The sequence below is a fragment of the Bidens hawaiensis genome, unplaced genomic scaffold (genome assembly GCF_021521415.1).
Source record: "Bidens hawaiensis isolate Kalapana, Puna unplaced genomic scaffold, B.hawaiensis_p1.1 tig00028246_1, whole genome shotgun sequence".
Taxonomy (NCBI): Eukaryota; Viridiplantae; Streptophyta; class Magnoliopsida; order Asterales; family Asteraceae; genus Bidens; species Bidens hawaiensis.
This window is the reverse complement of record NW_027494599.1, coordinates 227,895-241,473: the sequence shown is the minus strand read 5'-3', so window position 1 is coordinate 241,473 and position 13,579 is coordinate 227,895. Positions and strand designations below refer to the sequence as shown.

Sequence of the window (13,579 nt, the reverse complement as noted above, 5' to 3'; positions counted from 1 at the left end):
ATTTATAGCCCCTCCATTACGCGTAGCCTAATACTCGCATCATTCCTTTGCTAGGTTATTAATGACCGAATAATGGAGTAACAATAATAATAAAAAATATTAAAAATAGAATTGAAAACTATATGTAATATCTCCGGTGAACCTGTTATCAATCAGTATTTCATTCGTCAAGTTCTGTTTTTCCGTCAAACAGGTCAGTCATTTCATTTCTTCATCGTTACATTACAATGTTCAATCTAGTCTCCAAAACCTTCAAATCATCCATTCGTACAGCTCTTAATCACGCATTGTTTTCTTCTTCAACCATTAAACCAAACCCAAAATTAGTTAAATCAGATAACAATAGCAATAATTTCACAGTCTCATATCTTATAGACTCCTGTGGCTTCCCACCAGACAAAGCCATTTCAGCTTCCAAATACTTACCTAAATTCAACTTCTTGCTCTCGCTAGGCCTGTCGAGCTCCGAAATCGTCAAGCTTTTATCCGCCAGACCGAAGTCGTTAGGTAGAAGCTTAAAGAATCATTTAATACCCTCCATCGGGTTGTTAAGGGAGCTGCTGCAGTCGGACGATCGGACCTTGATCGCGATTAAGCGGTGCGCGTGGGTTTTGGATTGGGATTTCCAGGCGAATATGGTTCCGAATATGCAGGTGTTGCGTGCCCGGCTCGAAGATGCTGTATGTGTTGACTTACCAGCCTAGGGATTTTCTTGTTAGTACGAAGCAGTTTAAGGATGTGGTTAATGAGGTTGTGGGTATGGGGTTTGATCCGACGAAGACGAGTTTTATGTTGGCGGTTCACGCGATCAGGTCGATGACGAAGTCCACATGGGATAAGAAGATGGAGACGTATAAGAAATGGGGGTGGAGTAAAGACGAGATCTTGCTGGCGTTTAGGACCGACCCGTGGTGTATGATGAAGTCTGCGGAGAAGATTGATATGGTGATGGATTTTCTTGTTAATAAGATGGGGTTTGAGACGTCGGTGGTTGCCAAGAACTCGCTGCTGATTTCGTTGAGTATGGAGAAGAGGATTATTCCGAGATGTGAGGTTTTCGAGCATTGTTTGAGTAAGGGGTTGGTGAAGAATAGGAACGCTTTTAGTTGGTGGTTGAGGTGTTCGGAGACTATATTTGTGAAGAGGCTGCAGAGGTATGATAAAGAAGCGCCCGGTGTGATGAAACTGTACCGAGAGAAGTTGGATCGCTCGAGTTAAGGTTATGATGAGATGGTTTTGAATCTGTTATTATATTTTAGAGCTTAGGTTTGCTTATGACTAGACTTTGGATCACAGATTCTACTTGATCATTTGTTTTTATAATAATTTTTTTTATCTGGCTTTGTTCACATGATGATGCCACTGATTATTCTTAAGCATCCAATTGGTTTGTTTATGATCGTTTGTATATCATAAGCTTCCTCATTTTTGGTTTAACTATTTAGACATATTAAATGATGTATAATTTATCAAAAGATTATTTAAACAAGTTTTAAAAATGCAAATGAAGCTTCTACTGGTGAAGATGTTAATATTTATTACAACTTCAAGTCATGACACCTAGACATGAAATGGTTAAGGGCAACGATTGCTAAGATGGTCAAATGGTTGCTTACAAGCTTTCATGTCAAAATTAGAAAACTAATCTTAGATTTTCAGAGGAACCAGAAAGTTCATCTGGTTTGTCTTTGATTCAAAATATTTTATTTGTTTTAAGGGAATTGAAATATGTTAAAAAATGGAATTTTTGAATTGAATTTATGTTTTAAGGGAATTGTAATATGTAAAGAAAATGGTATTTGAAAAAAATGTATTTTGAACTGATTTTGTCAAGATATTTGAAATTATAGAAACTAGATAAATTGAGATTTTTATATATATGGTTGAGAGGGGTGCATCCGTGCATAGGCTGGTTTTGGGCTTGAATCAATACCAAAAAAACTGATCGATTTCGGCATTGTTTTTTTTATTTATTTTATGAGTTTGGTTTGGTTCAATTATAATTATGAGTCGGTTTTTGGTTTGAATTTGGGTTGAAATGCTCAAGCCTAGGGAAAATAGACACAAAATAATGAGTTTGAGCTTTAAATACTTTTAATAATCATTTATTAATAATTTTAGTATGAAACTTTTGGGGAAAAATGAATTTGAGCCTCGAATCCAATAGATAATAACATACAATCAAGATGGTACGGTTCAGTTTTGGAACGAGACATGTGACCAAAATCGAACGATAATTTTCGGTAAGAAAAACAAGACTTAAAGTGAAGTTTTATGAAACGAGCATCTTAAAGGTTTAAACACTAGTCATACTAAAATAAAAATAGTAAAATATATGTTGAATTGTGGCTGTTTTTACTTGAATTGGCCCATTTTAACAAATAATGATTTTTGAGATTGATCGATCATACTAGTTTTTAAAAGATTTAAAAGATTAACGTATATGACTTGGCTGGAAAACTTAATCGGTGTAAAAATGAAAGTCAACTCCATTCATTTTGTTTTTGTAAGAAAATTATGTAATTTTCGTATCGACCCAAACAAAAAGGCAAAGATTTTAATTACTATCATGCTCATTATACACTTACAAATTTAACATTTTACATATTAAAAGTTTTATATGGATGCTATTTTAAATTGTGATAAGTAGTAAAAGGTATATTAAATTTCCTTTTTAAAAATATAGCACAATTTATTTTTTATCCTTAAACTTAAAAAAATTACCTAATTCATCATCTATGTTCACGTGTCGTAGCAGTTTACGTCTGTTTCACTAGTCATATATATTGCATATCAAAACATTTCCGCCCTACTTTACTAGAGACTATTAACCGAAAGATTTGGGTCCCGCCATTTTATCAAAATAACTTCAAAACAAATCTTCCACCTCAATCAAAATATTTCGTTAGATAATCCGTCAACTCATTTACAACCTGATCAATTTATTTAATTTATAACTCACAAACCCATTATACAGTTTTACACGCTCTCCATTAAAATCTTTATATATACCATTTAGGTAAATGTTACATAAATCTCATATTCAAATATATTCAAATCACATGATTTCAACATATCCATTCCCAAATTAGAATTGAAAATTTGAAATTAGAAAAATAATAATAATAATAAGAGTATAGAAAAAAACCAATAGAAATACGTGTTCTTGTTTATTCTTATCTGTGTAAAATTGGTAAAACTAAAACCCCCGTATACACCACGCACAAACACAAATCAAATCCCATTTCAAACCCTATTTCTTCTTCTTCTTCTTCTTCTTCTTCCTTCAATCATTTTTTATTTCAATTTCTCATATTATTATTCCATTCCAATCGATCCTTCAATTCAAACACCCCTCAATCGCTAATAATCGATCTAGGGTTTTTGATTCAAATCAATCGCCAATGTTCAATTACATGTAATGGCGGATTCGCCACGTATAGGCTTAGGGTTTTATAAAAATTGTTTTTATTTAATTTACTGCTCTAGTAATAATAATAATAATTGAAGCATGCTGAGCGTGCTGAGAGTGCACCTCCCTTCCGATATACCCATTGTAGGCTGCGAGCTCTCCCCCTACGTCCTTATTCGCCATCCCGACAACACCGTCTCCTCCGATGATGTTCCAGAATCCTCCAGTGCCCATTTCTTAAGATACAAGTGGTTAGTAATCTTATTTAACTTAATGATTGTTTAGTCAATGCTTTGTTTTTATTTGAGTTCTTATGATATTATCGTTGCAGGTACCGCGTGCAGAGTGATAAGAAAGTTGCTATATGTAGTGTACATCCCTCCGAGCAAGCCACATTGCAATGTTTAGGTTGTGTTAAAGCTAAATTACCCGCTGCCAAAAGCTACCACTGCACTCCCAAGTGTTTTTCCGATGCGTGGCAACACCATCGGGTGCTACACGAGCGGGCTGCCAGTGCTGTTAATGAAAATGGTAACGAAGAGGAGGATATTTATGGACGGTTTAATAACACTACATCCGGGGTAAACAATAATAGTAACATTAATAATAATAGTAGTACGAATGGTGTAACGCCTTTATATCCTGCTGCAATTACACAAAGAAACGGTGGTGAGATTTGGTTTGAAGTCGGGCGTTCAAAAACGTACACGCCGACAGCCGAGGATATAGGTCACGTTTTGAAGTTTGAATGTGTTGTGATCGATTCCGAGACGAAGTTGCCTGTTGGACAGCCGAATACTATATTAACGTCTCGTGTGATTCCCGCCCCATCACCAAGTCCGAGGCGGTTGATTTCAGTTACCAATGCTGACATGGCAGGCAGTTTGGATTCATCTTCCGGGACCTTTTCTGTGCTTTCGTATAATGTGTTGTGTGATGCGTATGCTACTAGTGATTTGTATGGTTATTGCCCCTCGTGGGCTCTATCTTGGCCTTACCGAAGGCAGAATTTGTTGAGAGAGATTGTTGGTTACCTTGCGGATATTGTTTGTCTTCAAGAGGTGAGTTCGTCCTTTTTTATTTCACTAAGTTTAAGGGTGCAAACGAGCCGAGTTTAGCTCATTTGACTTACTTGAGCTCGAGCTCGAGCTCGGCTTGTTTAACTTACTTGAGCTTGAGTTTGGCTCATTTAACTTACTTGAGCTCGAGCCCAGCTCATTTAACTTACCTGAGCTTGAGCACGGCTTGTTTCAGGCTCTAGTTATAAAGCTTGTTTTGTGAGTAGTTTTTCAATCTCTAGGCCGGCCTGTTTATTATTTGTTAATTAATTAATTTATATACGTTTTTTATTTTTACACATTTATGTGTGTGTGTGTATTAATTAACATTTCTATATATGACTTAATATGCATTATTTAGTTATTCTATTATAATTTTGTATATAGAGTTACTAATACGTACATATGTATTTAATACATTAAGTAAAATTTATAAAAATTGTATTCATTAGGCAGCTCGAGTTCGATAAGTGAAACTCGGACTCGGGCTCGTTTTTAGGGAAGCTTATGTTAGGCTCGAGTTTGAGTTTGAGCTCGGCTGATTCGAGCATTTAGCAAGCTGATGTTGAGTAGTTAACGAGCGGCTTGGGGCGTTTACACCTCTATCTCTAAGGATCTGCTAAGTATGGCTTTGACTTTTATTTGATTCTAGGTTCAAAGTGACCATTTTGAGGAGTTTTTTGCACCCGAGTTGGACAAACATGGATATCAAGCCCTTTTCAAGAGGAGAACTGCTGAGGTGCAGAATGGTAATAATCAAATAATTGATGGTTGTGCAACGTTTTTTCGTAGAGATAGATTCTCACATGTGAAAAAATATGAAGTTGAGTTTAATAAAGCTGCACAATCTTTAACTGATGCTTTGGTTCCTAATGCACAAAAGAAAACAGCTTTGAACCGTTTGGTTAAGGTAGCTTTTGATCTTTAACTCATGCTTTGTTTCTTTCCTCTTTTCTTTTTAATGTTTTGGTCTGTCTTTGTTTTTAGCGCTGATAAACTTTATTTCTTTTTATTAGGACAATGTTGCGTTAATTGTTGTTCTAGAAGCAAAGTTTGGTAACCAAGGTGTTGATCCTCTTGGTAAACGACAACTTATTTGTGTGGCAAATACTCATGTGAACGTTCCGAATGAGCTAAAGGACGTCAAACTATGGCAGGTTTGACTTCTTTTTTTTTTTAAACACAAACGGGAAAATTATTATTATTGTTATTTTTTGAAATCACGAAAGTTATTATCGTCGTTAATAGTTATGATTAACGAAACATGTTTGCTTGGAAATGGTGAAGGTTCACACACTGTTAAAAGGATTGGAAAAGATAGCTGCGAGTGCAGATATCCCAATGTTAGTCTGCGGTGACTTCAATTCGGTTCCGGGAAGGTGAGCAAGTGATGTGCTTTTCTATATAAGTTAATAAATTACAAAACTTTATTACTTTGTTATATGTAAAGAATTTTAAAATCAAATGCAGTGCTCCACATGCGCTTCTTGCAATGGGAAAAGTTGATCCAATGCATCCAGATCTAGCTGTAGACCCTCTTGGAATAGTAAGACCCGACACCAAATTGACTCACACTCTCCCCTTGGTAAGTCAACATCTTATAGCTATTGGTTGACCATTTTTAAAATCATGTGCACTTGTTATAAAAAGTATGGTTTTTATATATTTACAGGTAAGTGCGTACTCGTCCTTTGCTAGAATTGGTTATGAACAACAGAAGAAGAGAGTGGACCCTAATACAAACGAGCCCTTGTTTACAAATTGCACAAGAGACTTTATTGGGACCCTTGATTATATATTTTACTCAGGTATTACATTTATTATAACAGGTAATTATTGAAAGTCAAATACTCACTTGATTGAGTTTTAATGCAGCTGATAGTTTGAGTGTGGAATCGTTATTGGAGCTTTTGGATGAGGATAGTTTGAGGAAAGATACAGCACTCCCGTCTCCAGAATGGTCATCTGATCACATTGCACTGTTAGCTGAATTTCGATGCAAGCCTCGTATTAGACGTTAATGTATTTTAGGTAAGTGGTTATAATTCTAGTTAGGGGTGGCAAATGGGCCGGGCTGCTTCAAAACGGGTCATGGGTCAGATCGGGTTAGGGTTGGAACATGTCAAATAAAAAAGGGTTGTTTTTGGTTCAGGGTGAAACGGGTCTGGTTGGAACGTGTCATAACGGGTTTTGGGTCAAAATGGGTGAGGTTTTTTTAATTCAAAAAACATGATTTCATCATAATATAATATACACGTATATATTAAATTATCATTGATATAAAAAAACATAACTATATTACAAAGCCTTTCAAAACAAAAAGAAAATACACATTCCCAGCCAAAAATCTATGTACCCTATTTCCAACCTCTATTGAACTCAATCCTGCAGTCTTGACAATCCCTGAATCATTTATCATTGCTCTCCTCAACGATCTGCTTCATTCCAATGGTCACACGAAGTGTACAAATTTGACACCTTCATATAATCCCCATCGTTTAAACCATCAAACTTTAAGAGTATCTTCACTACTCTCTCCAGTCTCATGATCCCTATAATTCACGTAAGCACTAAGCAATGCACCCAAAACAGACCTTCCTGGTCTAAGAGCAAGTCCAGCTATTAACGCGTTCCAACAGAATATGGCTCACATTTATACCGCAGGAAAAAAAGTACACAAAATGAAACACAGAGGACTAAATATGGAACAGCGCTATGAGATATTGCTAGGGGTGCAATTGAGCCGAGCCTGGGCTCGAGCTCGGCTTGTTTTAACTTACACACAGATCAAGCTTGAGCTCGGCTCGTTTCGATTTCTATTTTTAAAACTCGAGCTCGGATCGTGTGTAGGTTTTCAAGCTCGGATTCGGCTCGCTTACTATTAATTAATTAGTTATTATATATTTATAATTATTTATATATTTTTTCAGATATAAATTTATAGATAACATAATATACAATAAACAAGCTTCCTTTTAGACTCAAGCTTGGGCTCGTTTAAGCTTGGATCGACCGAGCTTTTTCATGAGCCGATCTTGAGTAGCTCGTGAGCGACTCGGCTCATTTACACCCCTAGATATGGCTGGATAGAAACATTTACAAGAAATCACTTCCGATTTGAGTAAAATTTTCTAAAATTCAATAATGTAGTTTGATGATAAAAAATCAAGCAACAATCACGTTTGATGGCGATGTCTAATCGGAAAAGCTACCGACGGTGAGGGTTACGAGAACGACGGCGATGGCGATTGAAAAGCCGCCAATGACTTTGATGGTGATAACGAGAGAAAAAGATGTTGACAGCGAATCACATATCAGAAGCTTGAACCAAGTCTGACCCGCTGTTTATTATTTTCTCTAACCCTAACAACCCATTGCTTTAAACATGTGGACAATTTAAGTGACCAATTTTAACCCTTTAGCTGGAATACCTAACCCAGTACAACTTGAAAGAAAAGCCCAAACTGACCCAAAAACTAAAGGGTTTGGGTCAGGATTGCTCCCCTAATTCTAATACCAAGTCATTCATATCAGTAATGTTATAGTTATCTATTTGCAGGCCAGGTTGGAAGGATTGATGATGATGATGATAAAAATGAAGGGAAACCAGTGTAAGTTGAAAGTGTGAAAAAAGTAGATTTTTGTAGGAAATTTGTGCGCAATGATCTACTACTACACTATGTATCATGCTACCTTTGACTCAGGAAAATCGGATATGCTCAGTTTCGAATATTGTTTTTTTTTTAATTTAATAGAAATATAATATCAGCAGTATAACTTAGTGAATCAAGTGTTACTTGCAACGGGTTTTTGCAAAAGTATTAAAAGACTATTGGCTAGTCTTGTCACAAAATTTTGATATATTGATTTTGTTTTTTTTAGCCTTTTTCTTTATATCTCATTGCCAAAAAAAACAAAGGCGTACAGTTTTATGTATTTAAGATTTGTTGGGGTGTGTAGAATTAGTGATCATGAGAGATGTGATTAGGTGGATCTAAGAAAACAATTGATGTGATTAGGTGAATGATACAGAACTGTAACTGCATTGGATCTATGCAGTTTAATTTACATCAGACAGTTTTGGTTCTTGTATGTCTCAATTAGGTCATGAGAGAATTTAACCATGGTCGGTCAAAGCAGATTGTGCTTGCTGGTTTTTAGTTGTGAAGTGGCTGTGACTGCCTTTATCATGTTCAGTTTAAATTCTATTCAGTCTTCTATCATTTTGGTTAAGAGGTGTTGTAACAGAGTTAGGTTACTTATTTTGTTTTTTTTTTGCCAGTTTTGAACTCCTTAATGAATGTGATGGTGTGCCAAAGTGGAATCATTATAGGTGGATACCTTATGAGTGTGTTACTGTCATGTGGATACCCAAGTTATTTATTAGTTTACATGGTTAAGGATTACTGTGTACGATTGCAAAAATAGATTCACTTGTTTCTTTAGCTGTTATGTTTCTTGAATTGACCTCTTTAAAACAGCCAAAAATTCTCACTGTCACCATGTGAAACCAAGCACTGGAGGTCAAAGGTTTAGTATATATATTAATCAATGTTTATTTTTCGGATCAGCACATTGTCAATTACTTTGTCCTCACTTTGCCTGTTATAGTTGCACAATAAGAATATTTCAAAGTCAAGCCTGATGTAATAATCTCAAATGGGGTCAAATCAAATGTATACCTACTTCCTGTTATAATCTGGGGGGCAGTTGTTTTGTTCCATCTTGAAGTTAAAAAGTAACTAATTTCGATACTCAAAAGTCAAATGTTGACTCCGTTTGGCAGTACGGGAGATTGTGAGTAGAAAAACACACCCATGCCATGCAACAAGACTTTGTTGTCCTTTAGGCCTTGTGTCATCCACCGGTTTCCTTCCGGTTAGAAGTTCTAACACAATTCCAAAACTATAGAGATCACCTTTTTGAGATATATGTTCGGTCAAGTGTCATGGCATATATGAATATAGCATATCAGTTATTCATATTGACATGTGAACTGAGAAAAAGATAATGAATAGTGAGACTTACTAAGGAGCATGGTAGCTGAAAGTTCCCGACGGCTGCAGCCGCACTAAGTTGTAAGAAGATAGATTGCTCAAAGCTGAAACCAGCTTTTCTATACAAAATTCATCAAAACACAAGGACATTGTTTTGACCTTACATCAAACTATACACGTGACATGTACCAGCCTTCACAGTCCACACATACATATACATGTTAAACCACCATCTATACGTCTGTATACACCGCTCTACCACCTTCTATACAAATCTATACATAAGGGTATATCAAGTATATATGAGGGGTGCGTTTAGTCAATCCTTCAAAACTGGCGTCTACGGCTAAATGTCGTAATTTTAATTCGCTTATTTTCAGTTACTGGTTTATAAATATATGGTATATAAATACATACTGTAGTCTAAACAATACATTTTAGCCTGCTTCACATGATTTAATAAGAACTAATTAAATAACCTATTTTTTGTTAATTTTAATATTTTGCAAGTAGTTTTATTAATTAAGAGTCTAGACTGTGTTAATTTTAATATTTTGTAAGTAAGATCATCCAACCCAAAACTTCCATTTTGCAACATAAGTATCATATTAAAAAATGGTAGAAAATAACATAAGAACCAAAGAATTTATAAAAATTAACTGATTCAATTGGTTAACAAAGTATTGGCAAGGTAGCGTAGTTTCCAGGTAAAAAGTTGTCATGGTTATGAAAAAAAATTGACTTATTGTCATGGTTCTAAAATAAAAATGACAGAATAAAAGGCAAAAATAACAATCATTGAATGTTTCATCTTCATGCATAAAAGCAAAATTTTCAACAGAGTTACATGATGAAAAAGGCAAAAATAACATAATTGCTGACAAACTCAAGATTGACTTCTACTTATTTGCTCTTTCAGACAACCGCTGATAGGCGAAAATGCATCAACCTGATCAAAACCAATAGATGATGTGTATTGTGTCTCTCTCAACGCATGCTACCCTCACGCAACACATCAATCATGTCATATATCTTCTTATCTGCTTTTGACTGGATCTGCATTTTAAAAACAGGTTTCATAAATTCAGTCAGTAAGCATTTAGCTTAGTGATATCAAGTGTTTAGACGGGTATATTATGCAATACTGGATACTCAAATAACCAAATAACAGTGTGCACAAGATGGTTCTGTATGTGCATTTGTTGTTCAAGTTTTGTCAACTAATCTGGATTATTATAGAAAAGTAACATGTAAAATGACCAAAATGGACAATCTTGTAAAAAAAAAATGATATTTGTCAACTTTCTTATGTAGAAGAGAGAGATGTAAAACCTTCTTGGAGAGAAAAAGTGCCGCGTCAACAGCACCTTCTGCATAGATTGATCTCCCGCAAACATTGTGTTGAAACTCAAATGACACTCTACAGATATAAAAACCAGAATCAGGTTGCTTGCAAAAAAACCTCAAAAGTCAACTATAAGTCAATTGCTTACGTTCCATCAGGAGATTTGAGACGATATGTATGAAATGCATGCCCCTTGATGTGTTCTTCAGGAACACCAAGCATTTCAATTTGTTGCTTAGAATCACGTATCAATTGTATCTGCTCTAAGTCAAACGAGACTCCAAGTTTCTGAAAGCAGGAAATAACCGCTTTTGCTGTTCCAGATATGTCCAACTTGGTAGCTTGATGAGATTCCAACACCTGTTAAGTTTTCAAAAACACATCACCATGATAAACAAAACTAACTAATAATTAGCAACTAATGGCGTGAATTGGAGACAAGTACCTCTAGTGTATACCCCGAGAATGCACCAGGAAACTGCTTGGCCATAATATCCATGGCTGCCAGAAACGCCACAACCTTAAAAAACACACAACCATTAATTAAAACTAAACCAACAAAAACATTCAATGAACACAAAAACAACCGTAAACATCACTCACCTGTTTCCCCATTTGAGGAGAGATCACAGCATAAAGCATCGCGTCTTCCACGGTTTTATACAAAAGATCCCTATCTCCACCAGTGGTTCCCATCACAAAAGGCACCCCAGCTTTGCAATACAATTCAGCATTGTCTGCAACAACAGTAATAATACAAAAATATACAATACTGTGTATTGATGCAGCAAATCTGCATGAACTATGAACAGTTGAACACATCATAAAAGTGCAGAATTACCGTTAACAGCATTAGGCACTGTGAAGTCAATAACAATGAGATTTGGATATTCTTCAAGAGAAGATGCTAGAACGGTTTCTCTATCTGATGGACCGTGCACTTGAATATCTTTCCCTCCTACTTGAACTGTCTTCCCTGCATCTGTTTGAATGCCGAATGATGCTGGAACAATATGAAGCCCTGCAGATACTCCCGCCTCGATAACCGCCTGCCCCATTTTCCCCATACAACTATTGACCTAAACAAGATTTACATATAAACAAGGCCTTGTTCGATAAACGCTTTACAGCCCTAAATACAATATATGAATCTTATAAACTTGAAATGGAAAGGGGGGTAAATTACCATGATTGGAAGAGCAATATTATTATGGTTGATCTCAAGGGTCTGAACCGCCGGTGTGTCTAGTGTTGCTGAGATTGACATCAGACACCTTTGTTTTCTGTAGCTATAGATTGTGCTTGAGAATGGGAGGCTGCGATTATTATTATTATTATTATTATTATTATTATTATTATTATAATGATGTTGATGTCCGAATAGATTCTTGACTGGAGCTTCAAACACCAAAGCCATTTCTAGGGTTTTAGCGGAGAATGAATATTCTGTTTACAACTAAAAATTAATAAGTAAATTTCATTTCATTTCATTTCTAGGGTTGGTTCCCTTTATATAAATTAATGAATAATAATATAAGAAGCATTTCACACCTGTTTGGTTGAGTTGAGTTGAGTTGTCGATGGAAGAAACAACAGTACTCGTCGGAGTTCGGTTTTGTGGTTTGTTGCAGGGTGTTTCGTTTATAGAATATTAACGTTACAGTCCCCCAAAATTGTTTAGGGTTCGATTTTGACTGTTTTTAAGGTAAACAGTTTTTTATCATCTAGACATCCAGACCAAAACTAAAGTCTTAAAATTTAAAATCAATTAGATGATTTTTCTTCATACTAATTGGATTAATGATCGTAAATGCTTCTTATGTTATAAAAATGGGTTGGTATTATATCATTGATTTGCATCTAATCAGCCATGTCCACTTAAGGTTGTGTTTGTTTTTGCTTCAAACATCTGCAAAAGGCTTATGTCTGCAGGCGTGCAGACATAAGCCTCTGAAGACTGTTTGTTTAAAAAGATAAAAAAGATCTGAAAACTACTTTTATGATCTTAAAAAATAAGCTAATATCAACCATCTTCACAGTTCTTCAAACTTCTTCACACTTCTTAACATCCTACCAACACCCAATGTCTAACACCACCACCACCACCGTCCATCACCGTCGCCACCACAGTTCACCACCCACCACAACCGTTCATCATCACCACCACCCACTGTCGGCCACCATCACAGTCCACTACCACCGTCCACCACCCACCACAACAACACCACCTATTGTCCACCACCACCGTTCACCGCCTACCACAATCATCTATCACCACCCACTTCCATAGTTCATACACCACCACTTACTTCCATAGTTCGTACACCACCACCAATTATTTTAGCAGTTTACAGAAGTTAAATGACTTCTATCTACTTTGATATATATGATAGGTAACTAATTCTCAGTTTATACAGACGATATCCGGTTTATAAAACAAACAATATTATATTTTCAGATTGCAGACATTCAGACCACATCTTCAGTTGCAGACATGAAATTAGATGAAATCAGATTGCAGACAGTTTTTGTCTTCAAAAACAAACAACACCTTACTTGCATCACAGCTTTAAGACGACGTTTTGTATACGTAAATGATATGTGAAATGAAATGGATCATATTGAGGAAATGAAAAATATAGTGTTTGATTAATCAGAAGAATGGTATAACTGATTACTCAATGAATCTCGTAGCCTCTAAACACATCTCATCGTCAAAATTCTCTTGGGACAAAGATAATTGATTCCATTCATTGCAACAACGGAA

At 35.7% G+C, this 13,579-nt stretch overlaps 2 protein-coding genes and 1 pseudogene across 2 annotated transcripts; 2 read left to right on the top strand and 1 right to left on the bottom strand.

The window, feature by feature from the left end:
- The first annotated feature begins 227 nt into the window (after window positions 1–227).
- Window positions 228–1,352, top strand: LOC143576616 (uncharacterized; annotated as a pseudogene).
- Window positions 1,353–3,198: 1,846 nt separating this feature from the next.
- Window positions 3,199–8,202, top strand: LOC143576610 (carbon catabolite repressor protein 4 homolog 1-like). Its single transcript, XM_077060662.1, has 9 exons — window positions 3,199–3,663; window positions 3,744–4,473; window positions 5,123–5,380; window positions 5,487–5,627; window positions 5,758–5,849; window positions 5,941–6,055; window positions 6,143–6,278; window positions 6,346–6,501; window positions 8,030–8,202. Exons 1-8 carry the CDS (start codon window positions 3,512–3,514, stop codon window positions 6,489–6,491), a joined length of 1,770 nt encoding a protein of 589 aa, XP_076916777.1. The 5' UTR covers window positions 3,199–3,511; the 3' UTR covers window positions 6,492–6,501; window positions 8,030–8,202.
- Window positions 8,203–10,265: 2,063 nt separating this feature from the next.
- On the bottom strand, window positions 10,266–12,109 carry LOC143576621 (4-hydroxy-tetrahydrodipicolinate reductase 2, chloroplastic-like). Its single transcript, XM_077060670.1, has 7 exons — window positions 11,999–12,109; window positions 11,654–11,891; window positions 11,416–11,549; window positions 11,258–11,332; window positions 10,961–11,172; window positions 10,800–10,887; window positions 10,266–10,523 (listed from the first exon to the last, which is right to left on the bottom strand). Exons 1-7 carry the CDS (start codon window positions 12,077–12,079, stop codon window positions 10,455–10,457), a joined length of 897 nt encoding a protein of 298 aa, XP_076916785.1. The 5' UTR covers window positions 12,080–12,109; the 3' UTR covers window positions 10,266–10,454.
- Between the last annotated feature and the right edge of the window lie 1,470 nt (window positions 12,110–13,579).